We start from the raw sequence: 24679 nt of genomic DNA, 5'->3' as shown, positions 1-24679 counted from the left end.
ATTATGCAGGGTTTATGGTACACATTCTAATGTTGTTCCATAGTTATGTCAATATACATTTCCAAGTTATCAACCTCATCAGTTGTTGTGGGTGCTTATGCACTAGTTTTATAGTTTTTTTGTCATTTTTATACGAACGCAAAAAAATTTTTGTGGTCGTATATTGGTATGACGTCGTCGTCGTCCGAAGACACATTAGTTTTTACACTCTAACTTTAGTTTAAGCGAATGGATCTCAATGAAATTTTACCATAAGGTTCAATACCACAAAAGGAAGGTGGGGATTGATTTTGGGGGTTATGGTACCAACAGTTAAGGAATTAGGGGCCAAAAATAAGCATTTTTGTAACTTCCAGACATAACTTGTGTGTAAGTGTATGGATCTCTCTGACATTGTACCACAAGGTTCCATATCTCAAAGGGAATGCTGGGATTGATTTTGGGGGTAATTGCCTCCAAATTTTAGGAATTAGGGGCCAAAAAGGGGCCAAAAACAAGCATTTTTCTAGTTTCATGACAATAACTTGTGTGTAAGTGTATGGATCTCTCTGACATTGTATCACAAGGTTCCATATCACAAAGGGAATGCTGGGATTGATTTTGGGGGTAATTGCCTCAAAATTTTAGGAATTAAGGGCCAAAAAGGGGCAAAAAACAAGCATTTTTCTAGTTTCATGACAATAACTTGTGTGTAAGTGTATGGATCTCTCTGACATTGTATCACAAGGTTCCATATCACAAAGGGAATGCTGGGATTGATTTTGGGGGTAATTGCCTCCAAATTTTAGGAATAAGGGGCCAAAAAGGGGCAAAAAACAAGCATTTTTCTAGTTTCATGACAATAACTTGTGTGTAAGTGTATGGATCTTTATGAAATTGTACTACTAGGTTCCATATCACAAAGTGAAAGCTGGAATTGAGTTTGGGGGTAATTGCCCAAAACATTTAGGAATAAGGGGCCAAAAAGGGGCCAAAAATAAGCATTTTTCTAGTTTCCAGACAATAACTTGTGTTCAAGTGTAAGGATCTCTCTGAAATTGTACTGCAAGGTACCATATCACAAAGGGAATGCTGGGATTGATTTTGGGGGTAATTCCCTCAAAATATTAGTAATTAGGGGCAAAAAAACAAGCATTTTTCTAGTTTCAGGACAATAACTTGTGTGTAAGTGTATGGGTCTTTATGAAATTGTACTGCAAGGTTCCATATCACAAAGGGAAAGCTGGGTTTGAGTTTGGGGGTAATTGCCCTAAATGTTTAGGAATTTGGGGCCAAAAAGGGGCAAAAAAACAAGCATTTTTCTAGTTTCCAGACAATAACTTGTTTTGAAGTGTATGGATCTCTCTGAAATTGTACTGCAAGGTACCATACCACAAAGGGAAAGCTGGGATTGAGTTTGGGGGTGATGAATCATAAGGGGGTTCAAAAAATTTTTTTGGGGGGGGATTTTATTTTCCTTTTTTTTCTTTGAAATTTTCCATTTTAAATTGGTTATTTCTGATTTATATATAAAAGCAAATAATAATGATATGGTTTGAATAGGTAAATTAAAAAATTTTAAGTTCTTAGACCACTTTCATTCTGTGTCAGAAACCTTTGCTGTGTCAAATATTTAATTACAATCCAAATTCAGTGCTGTATCAAGCTTGAATGTTGTGTCCATACTTGCCCCAACTGTTCAGGGTTCGTCCTCTGCAGTCGTATCAAGCTGCGCCCCAGCGGAGCATTTTATAATTGGAATTTGTTGTTGAAAATTTGGTAGTTTCTATTAATTTAGTTTCAATTTGCAGCTAGCAGCTTTTTAGCCATGTTTTTTTCAGAATGAAGCATACATGATGTCTAAACCAATTTCCTTGCAAATGTACAATTCTATAATATTTTGATTTTATCATGAGCTCTTTAAAAAAAATGTCAGATAATGAAGCAAAGGTTGAACTCGGGTTAATCAAGTTGTCTATCTGAGCAGTATTGATTTTAATATACCTACCAAATTTTTGAATATCTTTTGTTGAAATATGTATGAACTGAATTGACTAGTTGCAAGAATAATTGGTAAAAATATGATTGGGTTATAACATGATAAATCTGCATATTTAACCAATAATGCCAATGGTCTAAAATATGAAAACAACACTTTATAACTTTCATGCGTCCGAAGTGCTTATCTGGATATACCTTCACCAGGAATGCCCAAAGCCAATTATATGAAAGCCAAGGATTTATAAGAACCGAATCAGTTGAAGAACTATATGACCAAAATAAGGAAATGAGAAAAAAAATAAGCAAAATCATTGTAACTCTAGTAGTATTGAGTCAACTTAGTAAACTTGACCTTGATCATAAAATGAAAAATATTACAACATAACCATTGATAAATTCTACTTCTTGTTTCTAATTTTGTAAACTGTTGCTTTATAGTAATGTGAGTCGAGATTCAGTAATAAAGTAAGCTTAATTTGTCCTTGAGAAGAAGTACTTCCTCAAACAAAGTTAATGATTGGTTCAGATAAACTGTTTATGGGACATAGGTTTGTCTAGCCAGAAAAAAAAAAAACAGTTAATCAATTCCGTCTTCAAAGCATTCTATTGAAACAGCTGCCAAATAATTACCTCAAAACTTAGAAATATTATATAGCAATTAAATAAAAGGGGATGCTACAGTGACATTAGAACTTCAATGAAATAAAGTGTAGGATTATTGAATAAACTAAAGTGTGGATTTAATGCAAATTCTTAAGTGTTTCAAATTGAAAATAAAATGGAAATGGTTTGATGCCAAGAAAGTTGTTTAAATTATCGAATGTGATATAGCTTAATCCTTAATGATTTTATTTCGTCAAGTCTTGGAATATTGATGACAACGAATTATTAAGTCTTTAACTGGAGAAATGTCACAGGTCTCTATCATACCAAAGTGATGCATTTAAGAGTCAAATTATATAATATAGGAATTTGGTTACCATGGTTCTTCACATATAAAACAGTAATGATTACCGAAGAATGCCAAATACTATTATATTGGACTTTGTGTAAAACATTTGAATCAGATTCCGTGCTGACAAATATTTATACACAATAATGAAGGTTAGTGTGGCAAGTAAATGGCATCATCTTTGGGACGGACATACCAAAATTCTATGTGTGGTGCTGTACTAACAGCCTTATGCTATCTGAAAGCTCGTCAAGATGCTCAAGAAGCATCATCAACTTCCTCTGTTAGATCTGAACCAATTATTAAAGCAGAACCGGTAAAAATATACTTGAAATACAAACATGTAGCTGTCAGTGATAAAAATTAGCAATAAAAATAAGTTTGGTTCCTTAAATAAACGTGTCTGAAGTTTGTTCTCTGAGCTATTTATTGATAACCAAGGAAAAAAGTGGCCTGCAATGAATGTATTCTTTGCTAATATTTGAACTTTTGCTTTGTAAAAAATCATATGAAGAATACATGGAAGTGCAACATTAAAACAATAAACAACATTGCACATTAAAATGATAAATGATAAAAAAAAAAAATATTAATGTTTTACTCTATACTTTCAGCTGAATACAGAATGGACTCAAATTGAAGTAATTGACTTAATAAATGACGGAACTGGATTAGGATTTGGCATTATTGGAGGTCGTAGTACAGGAGTAGTTGTAAAGACCATTCTACCTGGTGGTATAGCTGATATTGTAAGTATTTTGGATTGAGAAGGACAAAATTTCATTGAAGATTTCTGATTAGGTAAAGTTGTTAGTATTGTTTGCTTAGTCGTGTTCTAAGTATGCTGAAGATAAGGTGAAGCGACAAATGCAAAACTGGCTTCATTTAAAAAAATCATAGAGATGCAGATGTTAAAATCATATGTATCATTGTATGTGATTATTAAAGGGTTATTGCGTGAAGATTGGTAAAAATTGTCCAGTGACTTTTATATTGCATGAGCTTAAGAGTGCAATATATATTTTATGAGGGATACTATTCATCAATATTCATGCAATAACCCTTTTATAGATTCTATAGCAAAGCTTGAAAAACTGTTTAAAACACATTTTTGTCGCTGATGAAGCTTTATTTGCACTACTGGTTGTGTTCCCTATGAAATATGTTCTTGCTATACAATAGAAGTATATATTTGTTAACTTTCAATAAATCAGCAATCCAGGAATGAAAGGTAAACAACAATTCAACATTTCCTATTTGTAAAGATCTTTATTTATGAGGAATTAATTTCATGCATTACGCAATATAGATTTTTCTTTGATTTTTCAAACGATATCTCATAAACCAATGCAATGACTCTTAAAAAAAAAAAAAAAAAAATTAGAAATTGAATTCGATGAATAAGAATCGACACTTGTGTATGCATCATCCTTAAATGGTTACTATGTAATTTGTCCATGCCAACATAAATCATATATGCTATCTTATTGAAAATAATTAGTGGTATACTAAATATGAACAACTTATAAAAGATACAATGGTGAAAGAGAGGCGAAAGATACCAAAGGGACATTCAAACTCATAAGTCCAAAATAAACAGACAATGCCATGGTTAAAAAAGAAAGAGACAAACAGACATACAATAGTACACAAAACACAACATAGAAAAACGGGGGGTGATCTCAGGTGCTTCGGAAGGGAAAGCAGATCCTGCTCCACTTGTGGCACCCGTAGTGTTGCTCATGTTAGTACATAACCAGTGATAAGTCTAATTCGGTAGGTCACATTCAGGGAAAAAAGGGCAGGATTGTAATTACAACAATTGGAACATATCCGTTGTCATCTGTGAAACGGTTTACAGATAAATTACCATACTAGAAGTTCATTGAATGATTCATGTATATAATGATTGTATATGGGTAATTATAGTAAGACAACTGGTAGACCACATAAGACAACCACACTCAAAGTAACCACTTTGTTGAAAGTTTATTACGTTATGCAGAGTGGCATCTTCAGGAACATATGTTGTCTATTTTATCATCTGTTGAAAGACAATACCTTCATACCATTTGGTTTCTACTTTAGGTCACCCTACCTGATTATTCAAATGAATGGTGCATTGATTCACAAAACCCATACACAGTGTAATTGAAGACATCTTCTCAAGGGCAGACTATTTTATGAGCCATTACATATGAACACAGAAATTTGAATAATTAAATGATGTCTCCAAATTTATTTTATCATTACATGCATATGGAATAATGAAGCTTTTTAAAATTCATTTTGTGAACTATTTCAGAATGGACGTTTACACAGTGGTGATCACCTTTTACAAATTGGAGATGTTAATGTTCGTGGTATGAGCTCAGAACAAGTTGCTCAGGTTCTACGGCAGTCTGGTAGTCAAGTTCGTCTAATCGTGGCTCGGCCAATTCTAGAGCCGCCTACAATGCAGATTCCTCATGCTCCAATTGTTCCAACTCATCAGTTAGATGAACATTTACATCAAATAAATACTTTATTAGATACAACAGAGACCATTCCTGACATGGCTGACTCCCATCAGCAGCAGCAGCAGTTTAACCAAGGGATGGGAATGGATGGAATTGTACAAGTTCATCATGTATGTATATATGCTCAAGCATCTATCAAAATTTTGTTGTACATTATTGCATTTTATAGTTTGGCAATAAAAAGATATAATCTGAGTTGAAGTACTAAAAAGTTATAATCCCTGTAGCATTTAATCAAAAGTTATAATCTATTTAGAATGTTTTCAGAAGTAAGCATGCAATTTTTCTTGGTTGCATAAGTACTGCATAATGTAGATATCAGCAGTAAGCAAATATGGTGTTCTTGCTAATTTAAATTTTGCCATATAAAAGAAGGGTTATTGTGTGAGTATTGCATTAGGGATGTATACCTCCTAGAATATTTATTACACAAGCTTGTGAGACACAATAATTTTGAGATCATATTCAACAGTACTGTTAATTCATTTATTTTTGTACATTGTTACTAGTTTTTGTGGATTGAGAAAAAATTATATGTTCGTGGGTATTTGATATCATGGTTTTGTTAAAGTCTACATAAAGGCTTGTAGAAAGTATTTTAAGTAAGTTTAAGAACTTATTTTTATGCGTCTGTCGTCACTGGAGGGGGCATTAAGAGTTACCCTTGTCCGTAGGACCATCTCGAAAATGGTTTCCGTTCTCTAACTTTAGTTTTCCTCAACCAAATGTTAGGAAACTTATACACAATGCTTATTACCACAAAACACAGATCTAGTACAAATTTGGGTAGCTTCTTTTTTACCTTTCTTGAATTATGTCCCTTCATAACATTATATGCAAGTGGGGGCATCATCTGTGTCCCATGGACACATTCCCCATTCATTGTGGATTGAGAAGAAATTATATGTTAGTGGACATTTGATATCATGGTTTACCCAAAGTCTGCATAAAGGCTCGTAGAAAGTATTTTCTTCATTAAACATTTAAAAAATTTTATATTCCCACGAAATCCGGGAAAATTGCTATCCAATTCATAATAATGAGTCCACAATTCTAGGCAATACCTGTGATATTGTTGTGTAACTGCAAAGGTGTGGGATATACTGTCTATGACTTAATGTCAAATCATTGAAAACATTTTTCTCTCAACAGGAGAATTATGTGTTTCAGTCTGTGTCTACATTGTCTGCCCATCCAACATCAGGTTAAAGTTTTGGTCTAATGGTCACATAAACTTCAGACTTGTTTTTAGTATACATGCATATATGTTTATATCAAAGAAAAAAAAACCATTTATTTGCTATCCTTTCACTAGAATGCTTGAAAAGATGTATATTTGACTATAAGAAGTGATTCCTGAAAACCTTTTCGATTGCTACATGTAAAAGTATATACAATGAAAATAAACATCAAAATGCCAAGCTCTTAGGAACCTCTAGTTTTATTGTCGAGCCTGCGACTTTTGTCGCAGAAAGCTCGACATAGGGATAGCGATCCGGCGGCGGCGGCGGCGGCGGCGTTAGCTAACTTCTTAAAAGCTTTATATTTTAGAAGGTGGAAGGTCTGGTTGCTTCATACTTTGTATATGGATGCCTCATGTTACGAAGTTTCCGTCAGTCACATGTCCAATGTCCTTGACCTCATTTTCATGGTTCAGTGACTACTTGAAAAAAAAGTTCAGATTTTTTGTAATGTTAGATTCTCTCTTATTATAAGTAATAAGATAACTATATTTGGTATGTGCGTACCTTGCAATGTCCTCATGCCCGTCAGACAGTTTTCACTTGACCTCGACCTCATTTCATGGATCAGTGAACAAGGTTAAGTTTTGGTGGTCAAGTCCATATCTCAGATACTATAAGCAATAGGTCTAGTATATTCGGTGTATGGAAGGACTGTAAGGTGTACATGTCCAACTGGCAGGTGTCATCTGACCTTGACCTCATTTTCATGGTTCAGTGGTTATAGTTAAGTTTTTGTGTTTTGGTCTGTTTTTCTTATACTGTATGCCATAGGTCTACTATATTTGGTGTATGGAATGATTGTAAGGTGTACATGTCTAGCGGGCAGGTGTCATCTGACCTTGACCTTATTTTCATGGTTCAGTGGTCAAAGTTAAGTTTTTGAGTTTTGGTCTTTTTTTCTAATACTATGTGCAATAGTTCAACTATATTTGGTATGTGCGTACCTTGCAAGGTCCTCATGCCCATCAGACAGTTTTCACTTGACCTCGACCTCATTTCATGGATCAATGAACAAGGTTAAGTTTTGGTGGTCAAGTCCATATCTCAGATACTATAAGCAATAGGTCTAGTATATTTGGTGTATGGAAGGACTGTAAGGTGTACATGTCCAACTGGCAGGTGTCATCTGACCTTGACCTCATTTTCATGGTTCAGTGGTTATAGTTAAGTTTTTGTGTTTTGGTCTGTTTTTCTTATACTATATGCAATAGTTCAACTATATTTGGTGTATGGAAATATTTTATGATCTATTTGGCAGTCACGCAGGTTTTATTTGACCTTGACCTCATTTTCAAGGTTCATTGCTCAGTGTTAAGTTTTTGTGTTTTGGTCTGTTTTTTCTTAAACTATAAGCAATAGGTCAACTCTATTTGTTGTATGGAAGAATTGTTAGCTGTACATGCCTGCCTAGCATGGTTCATCTGACCTTGACCTCATTTTCATGGTTCATTGGTCAATGTTTAGTTTACTTGGTTAATGTTAAGTTTATGTGACAGTTGTAATAAAGCTTTATATTTAGGACTATCAACATAATATCAATGATTAGTAAAGAAGGCGAGACATTTCAGCGTGTGCACTCTTGTTTACATACACATGAATTAGCATTGAAAAAAAAATATACACTGGAAATAAAACATCCATTTATTGAGCATGAAACTATTTGCATACTAGGTATGAAATTAAACCATTATTTCTAAGGATTACAGAGTTCCATCAGCAATGAAATCTTAGTGACAAAGCAAATCATATTGTCCATGCTCTTTTCACTAAGCATAATCCAACAGTGCTTATATTGTCAGATTGCTTAAGGTCTATCAAACTATGAATGCTGAAAACATTAATCTGATTGAACCATGTTTTTACAGACTTTTTAGAGATTATTGAGAACAAAATGTCAATACAACTTGAACTGTTTCCTCAAAGTAATAACGCAAGTGATATTTAATCCCCTAAGCTTGATGGTACTGGAATTGATAACTTGTAAATAGAAATAAATTTTCAGCTGCTTAATTTGGAGACAAAAATAAAAAAAAAAATAGACACAGATGAAGAAAAAAAAGTCTTGTGATATTCTTTTTAATTTTGGAAGCATTGTTTTACAAACTTAACAATGGCTTTCCGTGTATAAATCAGTTTTCTGGTTTTATATGTTTCACATTTTGTCATGTATGACCTTTTACAGCAGACTGTTTGGGATGGGTTTTGCTCATTGTTGAAGGCAGTACCATTTAGGGACCTATATTTGCTTACATCCATGTTACCTGGACTCTGATTGATAGTTGTCTCATTGGCAATCATTGATACCATATCAATTTATTTTTGTACCGTATATTCTGTAATAGTTTTTTTTGTCTTCTTTTTAGCATGGTTTCGATGATATGTCACCTGAATACCCAGAGATCAATTATTTTGATGTAGAGTTATTGAAAGACAACCAACATGGTCTTGGTATTACAATAGCTGGTTATGTTGGCCGTCAGAGTGACAATCCAGGTAGGTTATCAGATGTTGTCTTTCCTAGACCAAGGGGTAATACCATACAAACAGCCTTTCATAGGTTACTATAAACCAACTAATTTTTGCAAGTGGTTTGTTTACTTGATTTTCATGAAAAGAAAAATAGTGCTGTAAATTGGTCAAATTCTATTGTTTCTTTATAAATACTTCAACAAAAATTTAAATTGTAAAATAAATCACTATTCAGCTAACTATTGATTGTGTGTCTCTTATCAATGCTAATGTTAAACTGACGAGATTTACTTTTTATACGCCCGTTTACGGGACGTATTATTTTGAAAAGATTGGAACTGTTGTTCCAAGTCTTTCCTAAGGCACTGGCCTCCCAAACATGAAGTAGCACAGGTTAGCTACTAAATCTACAGAATGTATACACACTGAAATATAGTTCCCTGTAATTCTCATGCACATATGAACTGTGAAAAATTTGGGTTATATCTTTGGAGCAGTTCATTCAAGTATGTGTGTCTTTAGTTTTGTCAATTTACAGGCTAGTTTTGTCATCTAAATTAGGTAAGAGTAATGATACATTACCAGCATGATTGAAAACTGCCGTGATCATAGACTTGCTACATGTCCCTTCCTTATTATTTTTTTTTAATTTTGCCCCTTTAACAATTTTACTGCTATAACTAGGAGATTACCATTATACTGACATCTGCAGAGGAATCCTTCATTATACATTTCAGTACACATATACTTGACCTCATTATTGTATACACAAATGTAAATGTTAGATGTTTGAAATATAGAAATGATAGAATTATTCATTGCCTATTACTTTTGATCTACACTACAGAAAATGATTCTATAAATTATGTCTGAAAGAAAAATGATTAACAATTAACTAGTTTCTTTTTTTTTTTGTCATAAGAAAAGACAAAATATTAAATATAAAAATAAAACTAAAAAAAGGTATTCAAGTAAGGTCTATATTTTACTCGATAAATTTATATAATAATCATCTAATGAATCAATAATTTAGATAACACTTATCAATGATTGGCTTGAAACAGTAAGTAAAATTTCAAAATTTGTAACTGAGCAAACCAATTTTTTTTTTAGTTTATTCCCCATCAAATTTCTTTGAACAATATAAGTTATTGGAATGCAGGAAGTGTATTTTTGCTATGAAAAATGAATCCCCATTTCAATAGTTTTTATACAACTGCAAAAAATTTTTTGTGGTCGTATATTGGTATGACGTTGGCGTCGTCGTCGTCCGAAGACACATTAGTTTTCGCACTCTAACTTTAGTTAAAGTGAATGGATCTCAATGAAATTTTACCATAAGGTTTAATACCACAAAAGGAAGGTGGGGATTGATTTTGGGGGTTATGGTATCAACAGTTAAGGAATTAGGGGCCAAAAAGGGGCCAAAAATAAGTATTTTTGTAACTTCCAGACATAACTTGTGTGTAAGCGTATGGATCTCTCTGACATTGTACCACAAGGTTCCATATCACAAAGGGAATGCTGGGATTAATTTTTGGGGTTATTACCTCCAAATTTTAGGAATTAGGGGCCAAAAAGGGGAAAAAACAAGCATTTTTCTAGTTTCATGACAATAACTTGTGTGTAAGTGTATGGATCTCTCTGACATTGTATCACAAGATTCCATATCACAAAGGGAATGCTGGGATTGATTTTGGGGGTAATTGCCTCCAAATTTTAGGAATTAGGGGCAAAAAAGGGGCAAAAAACAAGCATTTTTCTAGTTTCATGACAATAACTTATATGTAAGTATATGGATCTTTATGAAATTGTACTACAAGGTTCCATATCACAAAGGGAAAGCTGGAATTGAGTTTGGGGGTAATTGCCCAAAAAGTTTAGGAAAAAGGGGCCAAAAATAAGCATTTTTCTAGTTTCCATACAATAACTTGTGTTCAAGTGTATGGATCTCTCTGACATTGTACCACAAGGTTCCATATCACAAAGGGAATGCTGGGATTAATTTTTGGGGTAATTACCTCCAAATTTTAGGAATTAGGGGCCAAAAAGGGGAAAAAACAAGCATTTTTCTAGTTTCATGACAATAACTTGTGTGTAAGTGTATGGATCTCTCTGACATTGTATCACAAGATTCCATATCACAAAGGGAATGCTGGGATTGATTTTGGGGGTAATTCCCTCAAAATTTTAGGAATTAGGGGCCATAAAAGGGCAAAAAAACAAGCATTTTTCTAGTTTCAGGACAATAACTTGTGTGTAAGTGTATTGATCTTTATGAAATTGTACTGCAAGGTTCCATATCACAAAGGGTAAGCTGGGGTTGAGTTTGGGGGTAATTGCCCTAAACGTTTAGGAATTTGGGGCCAAAAAGGGGCCAAAAAACAAGCATTTTTCTAGTTTCCAGACAATAACTTGTGTTCAAGTGTATGGATCTCTCTGAAATTGTACTGCAAGGTACCATACCACAAAGGGAAGGCTGGGATTGAGTTTGGGGGTGATGAATCATAAGGGGGTTCAAAAAATTGAGGGGGGGGGATTTTTTTTCCTTTTTTTTCTTTAAATTTTCCATTTTGAATTGGTTATTTCTGATTTATATATAAAAGCAAATAATAATGATATGGTTTGAATAGGTGAATTAAAAATTTTTAAGTTCTTAGACCACTTTCATTCTGTGTCAGAAACCTATGCTGTGTCAAATATTTAATTACAATCCAAATTCAGTGCTGTATCAAGCTTGAATGTTGTGTCCATACTTGCCCCAGCTGTTCAGGGTTCGACCTCTGCGGTCGTATCAAGCTGTGCCCCAGCGGAGCATTTTTTTTAATTCGTTTATGTTGAAAAAGTACATTTTCAATGCCCTTTTCTGAAAATTATTAAATTATAAATTGAATTAAAATACAACCTACAACTTTTAATATTCAGTAACATATAATCATAATAATTGTTTTCATAATCAATAAGTAATTTTTAGAGGAGAAAAATATTATTCCTATGTTTCAACATACAAAATGTCCCCTAAAAACCTTTTTAGAATAATTTTTGAAGACAATAAAGATCTTATTTTCATGTCTATCTGTTGGCCCCATGTCCTACAAGGATAATTGATAAACTTTATTAGAAGAATCTTTATTTGGTAGTTTCTCCTGTTTCTAAATATAAAATGTAAAAGGTGAAACATGTAACAGGGAACATTATTTGGTGATGATACTAATTGCAATTTAAACGAAATTGTTGACCCACTCTCATTGATTCATATTTAGCTCATTTTATCTACTGAAAAAGTGCTTTTCCTTCTAAAGACCTATGGTAAATGCAATTGTCTGCAATAGTGCTATATTAAGGTTTATTTTTGGTCCTCACCATACTTGAATATAATTTGAAATTATTCAAACTTCTCTTCCAATCTTTCCATGAGTGATTTCCATCACTTTGAACTGGAAAGTCACTGCTGAAGCCTTGCAGTAACAGAAACCTTATGAAACTGTTGAGGAAAACAAACCAGACTTAAAGCAAACAATTTATTAAGTGATTTTACTTTTCAAAATGGGATTATAAGCTAAAAGATGAATATAGATAATGCTGTCTAGATTAAAAACTACTGTGCTTCAAAAAATATCTAACTATTCATTGGTAAGAAAAAAGTGTAAGAAACATGTTAAAAACAATTAAGACATATTTTTCTGAAAATCTGCAAAAACCCTTTGATGGACCATTTTTATAAACACAGATTTAAACAAACATCAATTTTGTTCTTTGTTTGTGTTGACATGACATCATACTGTTACATGCAGTCATGACCTTACAATTTATTTTTTTTAAATCAAGTAATTCTGAAAGCATTGTAAAATATTCGTTTTGTAATATATAAAATGTTTTAGTTCATTTGGTGCAAGCCTCACTGGAAAGCGCCTAGGCTCAATCAATTTTTTCATATCTGATTGTATACCAAGAATAGTTGTAAAAATCTTTTAATTAAAAATTAGATGAAAAGTCAATACAGGAAAAGTTAAAGAATTGTAGGAAACTGTTTTATGATTGCATTATTGAACAAATAAAAAAAAAAGAGAATTACTTGTTGAGAACATGCCCTGTTTTATTTATGCAACCAGGCGCTAGTGTCTGTGAGTAATATTGGTAAAACCATGCAATATTTTCGCTTAATTGGTCCACTTATTGTTAACAAACATTTCAAGGGTATTATAGTCTACAGATACTTGTTCATGTTCGTAGGTTTTGTAAATTCAGTTTGTCTCTTGTGTCATTAAGATTAATATTTCTGTTTGTTTAAATACTTGTACTTTAGTTCTGTTTTAATCCATTTTATCTATTTTCTGACTGTGTTAGTCATACAGAATAATACCTGTATTTTATTTAAATTTTTCATGCTGACATATAATATTTGCTTTGTATTGTAACTTGCTTGGCTGACCAGGTGATAATGAAATTTAATTTTTAAATAATTTAGATACTTTTTTCAACTCAGTTTATAATTTTCTGGGAAAGTGAAATAAGACCCAGTGTACCAATTGGCAATTCAGAAATCTAACTTCTGTCTTCTTAAATTATGTAGAGGTAAAAATCCTCAACCTATATGAAAATAAGGAGATGTGGTATGATTGCCAATGAGACGACTATCCACAAGAGACCAAAGGACGAGGAACTATAGGGCACTGAATGACCTTCAACAATGAGCAAACACACACTGTATAGTATGCTTTAAAGGCACCATCATGACAAAATGTTAAATGATTCGTCCATTCCATGCAAGTTCTGTCAGTCAAATCTTATGTGAATATGAATAAACAAGAGATTGGGGGCAAGGGGATATATTTCAGTGAGACAGCTTTGCAAACTAAACAAAATTAAAGTAACCTCAGCCCTGATTCAAGCTGTTCCATTTGAGTAATTTTGATTTCAACCAGTAACAATTTTTTAATAGTTCTTGTAAAAATTTCAATTGACCAGTTTCAAAGAGATATGTATTTAGTTTTGATTCTGCAATACTTAGTAACCATCATAGGAAATCAGATTTGATAGGTAAAGTGAAAAATACTTCAGTGATATTTTTAAAATCAACCTGTTCTCCAGACTATGTGATTGTTTAACCTTTAAATTCTTTAGAATGAAATTTTGTTAAAAACATGAGAATGGATGTTGTTTTGTGATTACCTTCTGGTCCAAAATTGAAGGCAGAACTACTATTTGTAGCATATTTTAATATAGGTAACCGTATATATCTACTCAAATGACCTATCTCTCTATTAGACATCAACAATAGGACTTAGTGAGAAATAATTCATATTACTTCTGAGAAAGTCTGGTGTGAAGAATCCCGTAAGGATATGTTAGTTGATTGGATTGGTAGATATGACCTGTTATGACCTGTAATTGTACTTCAGCAGTAATAAAGATGTTTCACTCAAATTTTTGCTGACTTATGCTATTTCTGGATACTTTATATAAAAGTAAAATTGAGAATGGAAACAGGGAATGTGTTGAAGAGACAACAACCCGACCAATCAGCAGAAAACAGCAGAAAAATGTTATTGTTGTACAGTAGACATTTAAGGGTTGAAAGGAATGTGTAACATTATTACCTGACAGGTTTTCTCATGGACTATTTGAAAATTTGAATAAAAAGACCAATTGACATTTGTATTTTAATAAAAAAACATTTTTTTCCCTATGCCTCCTCATATTAAAAGATAGATGATAATGTTGATCAAATCAGAAACATTGAAAATAAAAAAATACCTTAAAATATTTTGAATTTGGAATAACTATCTTGCCTGGCAGGAATTAATGTTGTCAAATTAAACTGACAAGCTGAGGTGGCATAATCTGCAATTGATATATTTAAAGGAAATAGATTCCTCTGTTGAAATTAAATGATCTTACTATATTTCATTTTTTTTGCACATGACCATGTCTCATCTTGTTTGTTTGTTTGTTTATCAGTTCAGTTTAGTTTTGGTTTTCTTACACCCTAGATTTTATAATATATTAATAGAAAAGAAAGGATATGGGATATCCATTGATGACATAAAATCAGTAAATAAGTCACAATGAGGCCTTCAACACAGAGGAAAAACTCTCACCTCACTGCAAGTTTGAGAGACCCCTAACACTGGTTTGAGCGGAACTCTTTGCAAACTGACTAGGTTATTAGAACTTTTATTGGAGGAAGTTAATTCCAGGAACATGTGTACATTTCATCAAAATGGTTATTATCATAGGATTAAGTTGTATAATATGATATAGCACATGTTTATAGGATGAGCTTAAATAAGACAGCTTTGGTGACAGAAAACAATGCCGACACTGAATATTTGTGATTATATTCAGACCTGTGGGCATATTTCAAGTGCACCATACGAAATGACATCATACATGTATTATAATTCAGTCTATATGGTTTATTTCTTCAATGTTCCTATGTTAGGTTTGCTGCCTCTTTTAATAGTTCTATCTATCTTAAACTCATAAAAACACAGACACTGAAGGATTATTTCAAATTTTCAAATCAATAGATTTCTTACAAACATTGTTGTATTGGAAATTCAATTTTATTTTGCAATCAGCCATTTTACTATACAAGTAAACTGATGCAATATTTATGCACTATATGAATATTGTCTCCTTGCATATCTTGCTTCTATCACGAGCTAGACTAGTGTTGATATTCAAATTACGCTATACTGTAAAATGGGTTTTGTTAGCATTTTCTGCTTTAGATAGGTCAGTTAAATCTTTGTTGTATTCCTAAACGGTGTTTAAAATTTCTAGATATAGTGTACTCCACTGCTTCCTTTGGTGTCCTCTTTGTATGGTTTGGGCTATGCCAATTTCTTTGATAAGCAAAGACAAAAATTAGTATTTAGAAGTGTCTATTCAATATAGAGATATGAAGATAATTAATGTTCTTTTATTTAAAAATACAAAGGATAAGTTTGTGAAACTACCTATTAGTAAGCAAAGCACTGAGTCACAAAATGTGCCATGATATATGTATATGACTAATATAAACTATATATTTGCAGTCATATATATATATATATGAATAAATTAAACTATTTACAGCAAGTTTTTGTAATTTGCATTACATTTGGAAATTTTTTATGTGAAATCAATATATTTTGAATTTTATTATAAATTTTATTTGATCAGTAATTGACTTTTATTATTATCATGAGCTAAATTTATACTTGATGAATTTTCTGATATGAACTTGACAAGTGTAAAAGGCAAGGTAGCATTTGATTGTATTTTGAAAGCTAGTTTATGCAAGAATATTGAGACCTAATGCAGATTTAAAAAAAAAAACATCAGATAAGTTTAAAAATCAAGCTTCTGATCATTCTAATGCAGTGTCTGATTCAGATAGGGGCCTTGAGGGCAAAAAAAAGATTATTTCTAGGCATAAGATTGTCAATTTTTTTTGGCAATTTTACCATTACGTCCCATTCCCCAACCCCTTGAATCGTCCCAGCAATGACCAGGTAAAATAATGTTATGAGCAATTTTGCAGCTTCTTAAACAACATAACATTCCAGAAGGCACCAAAAACCAATTCTTCACATTTTCTTCATATTTATATGAAGCTGTATATGTAATCTCTCTTTGTTTATAAAGATGTTTCCATCTCTAGCCTCAAATACTGTAAATCAGACAAATGGTAAAATAACATAAAATTCAAACAGATTTATTCCATCAACTATTTTATTTCTTGGCAGAAATATCAATGTCTATATAGAATTATAGAATGCCTTTGGGAAGGGATTATAAATAGTAAAGAATGTATATTCAATTTGATGAATATTCTGTAAATAAGTATAAACAAACTCAGTTTTAATAATTGGTACAATTTTGATTGATTGATTTTATACAAAAATAGAATGATTAAATGCTTGTTTTCTAATTTATAGGAAAGTCACGATAGTTTTTATCAAGAGAGATAATCAATGAAATCACACATACATAATATTAGTTGCAATCAAAGTGCTGTTCAGAATTAACCTTTAGTAAGAAGCAATAACCAAAGATTGTTGGATCAATCTCAACTAAATTGGATATCTTGGATAGAAAATTCTCTTAAAGATTGATGCTATAAATATTAGTAAAACTTAGATTTTTAAATTTTTTTAAATGTAGTTTTGCATGTTTTGCCATTTGTGGAACAAAAGCCCTGTTGTTGGTTACCAGCAATTGTCGTGTTGTTACCATACCTTCTGGGAGAGATTGGATGCATGCATCATTCCATGTGATTTTATGATCATTGTGAATGTCAGTTGGTGAAATAAGGAACCAATTAAACACTGGCAAGAATTCAAGAAATTTCAGACATCTTTGGGTATGCTTTTCTATTCTCTTGACAAACCTTTTCTGATACCGAAAATTTTATTCCTGTATCTGAGATTTCCCGATCTTTTTACACATTTGTATGGAGGTCATAAGGTTGTGAGACCTTGACACCAAGTCATTGTCACCTTACGTGACCTTGACTTTATATTCACAATCCAGTGGATAGGTTATGTATTGAGGAGTAGGTTTTTTCATCAGCAGTATTTAGTATGTGGAGTCTAATGACAATATAGTCTTGAAATCATTTAGAATGTAATACTAGTTGCCTGAAAATACTTTATATTTGAATTCATACAACATTCATCTGACAGGTTCCATTTGACATGTTCCATTTGACATGTTCCATTTGACATGTTTCATTTGTCATGCTCCATTCGACTTGTTCAATTTGACATGTTCAATTTAACATACTGTAAATTTAGAAATTATTGCGAGGTTTTAATTAATGTGAATAATGTGACTGAGTGAGTATCGCAATAATAAGAACTCACATCCTGAATTCCTCACACAAATGTATTTATGGATTTTCCTTAAATCGCAATAATTAATCTCGCAGTATTATCTATTCTTCAAAAATTGCAATAATGAATGCATGCATTAATTTCTGAATTTACAGTATTCCGTTTGACCTTGCTGTCAGTTTAGGAGCTAATTTCCCTTTGAAATTAAATATTCATTGATGTTCTTTTTTTTACAGATGATCTGTGTGGAATTTTTGTGAAGAGTGTGGCTGAAGGCAGTGCAGCAGGTGTAGATGGGAGAATACAGGTTAACGATCAGATTATTCAGGTTAGTGGTTTATCCTTACTGGTCATAGTGAACAGGTAAATTGAGCACCAAAATTGGTGAACCTACCATATTAGTTTGTTCATTAAAATGATATCTCATTTAAGCCCATCTTTTGAGCTATTGTAATCACTGAATATTTGAAGTTTCCATTTCATTAAATTTTCATCAACAATATATATCCATGTCAATAGGCCATATGCTTGACAACTAAGTGAATTAACATCTGGTACTGATTGAATGGTGGAACATGTTTTCTGTGTAAATTAATGGGAAAGGAAAAGAAATGACGAATGACCTTTTTAGCCTATAGATTTCAACTTTCAATAATAAACCTATCAATTGTTCACTTGAAATTAGTCTGTCCAATATCAGTTTAGTATGTTTTAGTTGTTGCTGTAGGCCTCCTGACTTCTTGCAATTAAGGGAAACTGAAAGGCTATCAAAATTACATCATAAGACCTTCCCTTTAATAATCAGCTATTAGCCATATAATTGAATTAAGATATACTTTGCCAAACAATGCCTTATATTGATATTAAGATTGTAACGAGTCGGATATCTTTTCTGCGTGGCTGTTTCTCATTTGATCATATAACCAACAAACCTTGCTATTGTTGTATTAAAAATATTAGAATGATTTTGTTGCCAGTGTTTGTACATATGGTTTTTATACGGCCGCAAAAAAATTTTGTGGTCGTATATTGGTATGACGTTGTCGTCGTCGTCGTCGTCGTCGTCGTCGTCGTCGTCGTCGTCGTCGTCCGGTGTCGTCGTCCGAAAACACATTGGTTTTCGCACTCTAACTTTAGTTTAAGTGAATGGATCTTTTTGAAATTTGACCATAAGATTAAATACCACAAAAGGAAGGTTGGGATTGATTTTGGGGGTTATGGTACCAACAGTTAAGGAATTCGGGGCCAAAAAGGGGCCAAAAATAAGCATTTTCTAGTTTCCAGACAATAACTGTGGAACGGTGTATGGATCTCTCTGAAATTATACTACAAGTTTCCATACCACAAAGGGATGGTTAGGATTTGCTTTGGGGGGTTATGGCTCAAACCGTTTAGGAATTAGGGGCAAAAAAGGGGGGAAAAACAAGGTTGTCCTGGTTAATGGACAAATACTTTAGTACAAAACATAATTTAAAGCAGTGTAAGGGAGATAAATCAAATACATCATTGAAATTATCTCCCTTACACTGCTGTTAAATTATGTATAAAGTAATGGTTAATGAACAATAAAGATAATTTAAAACAGTGTAAGGGAGGTAATCCAAATACAACGTTTTGGTTACTTCCCTTACACTGCTTTTAAATTATGTTTAAAGAAATGCATATTTATAAAGGAAGACCAGTAAAAATATCTGCAAATGTTGCATCTTTTTTTTTTACAAAAAAATCCATATGAAAGATTTGACACTATATTTTTAATTCTATTATAAAATAGATTAAGTTAGCACTATGGTAAATTTAAATGGGTAATTATGGTTGCCAACTCCATTGGAAATTTGAATTGAGATTATGACCATATCTTGAGGGAAAGAATTTTTGGGGGAAAAAAAGGGGGGGGGGATAAAAAGAAATTGTGGGGGGTCAATTTTTTCTCATTTCAGATTTCAGAAATTAAAAAGAATTATTCTTCAAATATTATTTTTTTTTCAAATTTCAAATATTGAAAAATTTCAAGAAGTAATCTATAATTGCACAGTATGGCGCATAAGATTTGTAAAATCTTTGATCACATTTATTTATTTGTTATGCCGAATCTAACAGTGTATTTAGATTTTTAATTTTGGATCCAGTTTTCAAATTGGTCTACATTAAGGTCCAAAGGGTCCAAAATTAAACTTTGTTTGATTTTAGCAAAAATTGAATATATGAGGTTCTTTGATATGCTGAATCTAAACATGTATTTAGATTTTTGATTTTTGGCCCAGATTTCAAGTTGGTCCAAATTGGGGTCCAAAATTAAACTTTGTTTGATTTCAACAAAAATTGAATAAATGGGGTTCTTTGATATGCTGAATCTAACCATGTATTTAGATTTTTTATTTGTGGACCCCGTTATCAAATTGGTCTTCATTGAGGTCCAAAGGGTCCAAGATTAAACTTAGTTTGATTTTAACAAAAATTGAATTCTTGGGGTTCTTTGATATGCTGAATCTAAACATGTGTTTAGATTTTTGATTATGGGCCTAGTTTTCAAGTTGGTCCAAATTGTGGTCCAAAATTAAACTTTATTTGATTTTAACAAAAATTGAATATATGGGGTTCTTTGATATGCTGAATCTAACCATGTATTTTGATTTTGGACATTGGACCATAATAGGTAAATTAAAAAAAATTCAAGTTCTTAGACCACATTCTTTCTGTGTCAGAAACCTATGCTGTGTCAAATATTTAATAACAATCCAAATTCAGAGCTGTATCAAGCTTGAATGTTGTGTCCATACTTGCCCCAACTGTTCAGGGTTCGACCTCTGCGGTCGTATCAAGCTGTGCCCCAGCGAAGCATTTTATTGAATGAGTTTTGGGTTTGCTAGTAAAATATGTGCCTGCGATAGAATGTTTTAAAACTATATCTCAGGGTTCAAAAAGTAACGGTATCTTGGTGAAACATTATTCAGTCTCAGTGAGTTGCTGAAGACTTGTTTCCCTTCTTTTCCGTTGTAATCTGTAGGATTGTAGAAAGAACATGATAAACCTTTTATTTGTTACGGCAGTTTTAATAATCTGATAGATAGCGTTGTCCTGTTCATAGAAACTATTGACAAATGTATCAGATATCTGCAGTCAGATTTGTTAGGGCATAGAACATTAATTGTTCTCTAGATATAAGATTAAAACACCTATCATATTCTAGATCTTAGACATGTTTCCCTCTGGATTTGAAAGATATTTTAACATGAACAAATAGTTTAATGGTATAATGATAGAGTAACTCCCATGGGACATGTAATAACACTCATTCTTACAATCAATCACAATAGAGATGCAATTTTGTATTATATCTGTCAAAATCGGGACATTTTCTACAAATTATTTTCTTTTATTTTCCATTTAATAATGAAATATTGGAACATTAATTGAACAGTTTGTGAAAAAGTTTATTACAAGGTTTATAACAACAATGATAACAGCTTCTTATCTCTTTGACTATATTTGTTAGTTCATGCATGAATCACACTTTTGAAATTAAGTTCATTTGGTATTTTTTATGAAACTGTAATTTAGTTAATAGTACAAATCCATGAAGTGCAAACAACCTATAACATGTAAAAATACTTTAATATTCATGTAATGGACTTTTCCAACTACCAGTCCTTAACTTTTGACAAGCTGAAAAGGGCAATAAAATCTCATCCTATACCATAATTTCAGATGGTGTGCTATGTCTTGAATCTCATCCACTATTTTAGGAATAATCATCGCTAGGCATAAGTTGCTAATATTATTATTATGCCGACCATCTCTTTAAAAAATATTTATCATTAAGTTAAAAGAATTTATCATTATAAATTCACTTTTTATTACTATAAATGGTTTATTGATCTCCAGCATTTTGTGACATACTACTGTTTCAAAAGTATATTAAGCACAGTTACGTGGATATTTTATTTAAATATATTATTAATCATGGTTGAAATTGCAGGGCAGTGATTGCATTGCAATAACATCGTATTTGGTAGCTATGTACATTGTTTATATCTCCTGCACCTCTATATCATAACGTTCAAATTGACCAATTAGGATGCAGCATAGGTACCGTTGATATGTCTGGCATTTCATGTCAACCAATCAAGAACTAGTATTCATATTTCCCGGGTTATTAATTGGCCAATCAGATTTAAGTAAATTATCATCGTCTGGCATCATCTGCAGTTTAAGCATTCAAAACAATAACTTGCAGCAGCAAACACCTTACAACTGCTCAAAGAACAGTCACAATTCTTTAATTGTCAATTAAAAATCAAACTAGCATCTCATGAAACAGGCATAGCAGGGTTAATTAATCTATGTTATATAATCTTTTGTGATATATACAGTAGTATTACTGGAAAATGTTTTTGATGAAAAAGATTTCAGATGATTTTTACAGTAATATTATATGTATTTATATATTGTATTAACTATTGAAAGGCTGATTTGACCACACTTTAATAGTTTATGAATTGAAACGGGTTTTTTTTTTCAATTCTTTTACATTAAAGCAAATTATAACTTGCAAGTCCAAAAAATGCTAAAAAAAACCCCAAACCAATCCAACATCTTTAAAGAATCCCTGCAAATGGCATCCAAGAAAAGCAGTAGGCTCAAAATAATAAATTATCTCTGAGGCTACCAGGAAACAGTTACAAGTCTTCACCAATTATTTTGTCTTGTCATGAAGGATAATACTGATATACAACATATGCAATCCTTACATCATCATCAGACAGTACAGTTCTGTTTATTTATAGGTGGATAATCAATCCTTACAAGGCTTCACTAACCATCAAGCTGTGGAAGTATTACGAAATACTGGACAAATGGTCCTTCTAAAACTAGCAAGATATCAACGTGGACCAAAATTTGAAAAATTACAACAGTACTTAGGTAAGTATAATTTAAAGGCCATCACGAAAAAAAAAAAAAAAATCGTCTTTGGACATAAAAGCAATAAAACAATAAATATCAAATAGGGACCATATGTTAAAACTAGATGGTTAACTTACATCAGTAGTTAGTTATTGTATGTTAAGGTCTGTGTATGGTTAACCAGATATTGATGTCTAGACTGCTTTTTAAAAATAAGAACTTTACGGAATTTGGAATCAGTATTCTCATAAAAGTTAAGTCCACCGTCAACAAAACATGTCTTGGCGTAGAACTCTGTCTAGAATCTGACTTATCTAGACATATATAATATACATATATGATCATTTTCAGTTGACCAAAAAAAAAAGCCTAACCCTAGCCCTTATTTTTATTTTTTGGCTACATTATTTTCCATGACACACGAAGGCATATTTTTCAAGTTATGATGATGATGGATGGCTATTTTGAAAAATAATTAAATTGAATGCATAATCAGGACAAGAACATTGCTAATGCTATATGAATAGGAACCATGTTTTGTACTAGAAAGCTGAGCCCGATTTTTAACTTGATAGTTCCCAAGATAACAGTCCAGACATTAGTCACCCTATCTGCACATATTATTCTGACTTCTTTGACCAGTCTTTGATTTTACTCTTAAATACTGCATGCTTAGCGGCGAAACAGCAAATACAAATTTTAAAGTCTTCAGTTTGACCGTGATGGTGATTGCACCCACAACCTCTGGCACTGGAGACAAGCACGAGACCACTGAGGCAGTTTCCAAGTTATGAAATTTGAATGTGTAATTACTGTAAATAAAAAATGACCAAATTAGATATCCTATTGCTGAGTTTTATTAATTGGATGCCAGACAGCTGAGGTTTGCTTTGCTTACCTGAGAATTTATAGGTATACTCTGTCAACCTAAGCATCACACAGTCATTGATCTTTTTGAACTTGTTTTTCATCCTGAAGTGGTTTGCAACTAGCAAAATATTATTTAGTTTATTAAAATTATATTAGAATTTCACCAATTTTGATTGTTTCAACAATAATTGACAGAACAAATGTTGTTGACATATAAATGAGTAACTTTAGAAAAAAAGAAATACATATTTTGAGTTATCACAAGTTTTGTTTCAAGTGTGTATATGACGAAAATAACATTACTTTCATAACTAACAGACAATTCAGTTCGACATAAGGCACCATTTACATGTACTGAATTACCGATAAAGTTTTTATAACTATTTTCACAATAAGTGCACTAGTTTAACACTAAAAAAAAATCCAGTGATTCCATGCACCTTGTGTACTTTCAGCACATCCTAATATTAACATACCATATCCCTCTAATGGAATAGGTCCTGTACAAGCCCCAGAGACAGCTCCACCTGTGTATGAACCACAACAACAAGTAGATGTGGAAGATATACCAGTCATGTTCTGTGATGAGGATTATAGTAAGTCTGACTTGTAGAATTCAATACTGTTTTAATGACTTAAGTCTGCCTTGTAGAATACATACTGTTGATGACAAAGTGTGACTTGTAGAATACTGTTAACGACTAAGTCTGACTTGTTGAATACTGACAGAGAAAAGAAAGTGAATACAATTTTACATAATTTCATTACATGTATGTTTCATAAGAACCCATACTTTTGATTGGATGACAACAATCGCGAGGCATTCTAAAATTATATTATATTTCTCAATAAAATGCAACATTTATGATGGCATATGCTTCCCATGACAATGTCACAACAATGCGTAGGAAAACA

General features: G+C 32.3%; 1 protein-coding gene across 8 annotated transcripts in view; it reads left to right on the top strand.

The window, feature by feature from the left end:
• The window catches only part of LOC127707937 (multiple PDZ domain protein-like), a 189105-nt gene that overhangs the window by 31569 nt on the left and 132857 nt on the right, over nucleotides 1-24679 (top strand). For 7 of the 8 annotated variants that reach the window (XM_052212752.1, XM_052212715.1, XM_052212742.1 and 4 more), the window contains exons 6-11: nucleotides 3547-3681; nucleotides 5238-5561; nucleotides 9059-9188; nucleotides 18226-18317; nucleotides 22777-22912; nucleotides 24220-24360. In XM_052212752.1, the coding sequence (XP_052068712.1) occupies nucleotides 3547-3681; nucleotides 5238-5561; nucleotides 9059-9188; nucleotides 18226-18317; nucleotides 22777-22912; nucleotides 24220-24360 (958 nt within the window). The remainder of the gene's footprint in view (nucleotides 1-3546; nucleotides 3682-5237; nucleotides 5562-9058; nucleotides 9189-18225; nucleotides 18318-22776; nucleotides 22913-24219; nucleotides 24361-24679) is intronic. The other variant, XM_052212723.1, reaches the window with a different exon arrangement.

The sequence above is a fragment of the Mytilus californianus genome, unplaced genomic scaffold (genome assembly GCF_021869535.1).
Source record: "Mytilus californianus isolate M0D057914Y unplaced genomic scaffold, xbMytCali1.0.p SCAF_1, whole genome shotgun sequence".
Taxonomy (NCBI): Eukaryota; Metazoa; Mollusca; class Bivalvia; order Mytilida; family Mytilidae; genus Mytilus; species Mytilus californianus.
The sequence above is the reverse complement of the archived record's forward strand: the minus strand, read 5'-3'. Positions and strand labels throughout refer to the sequence as shown.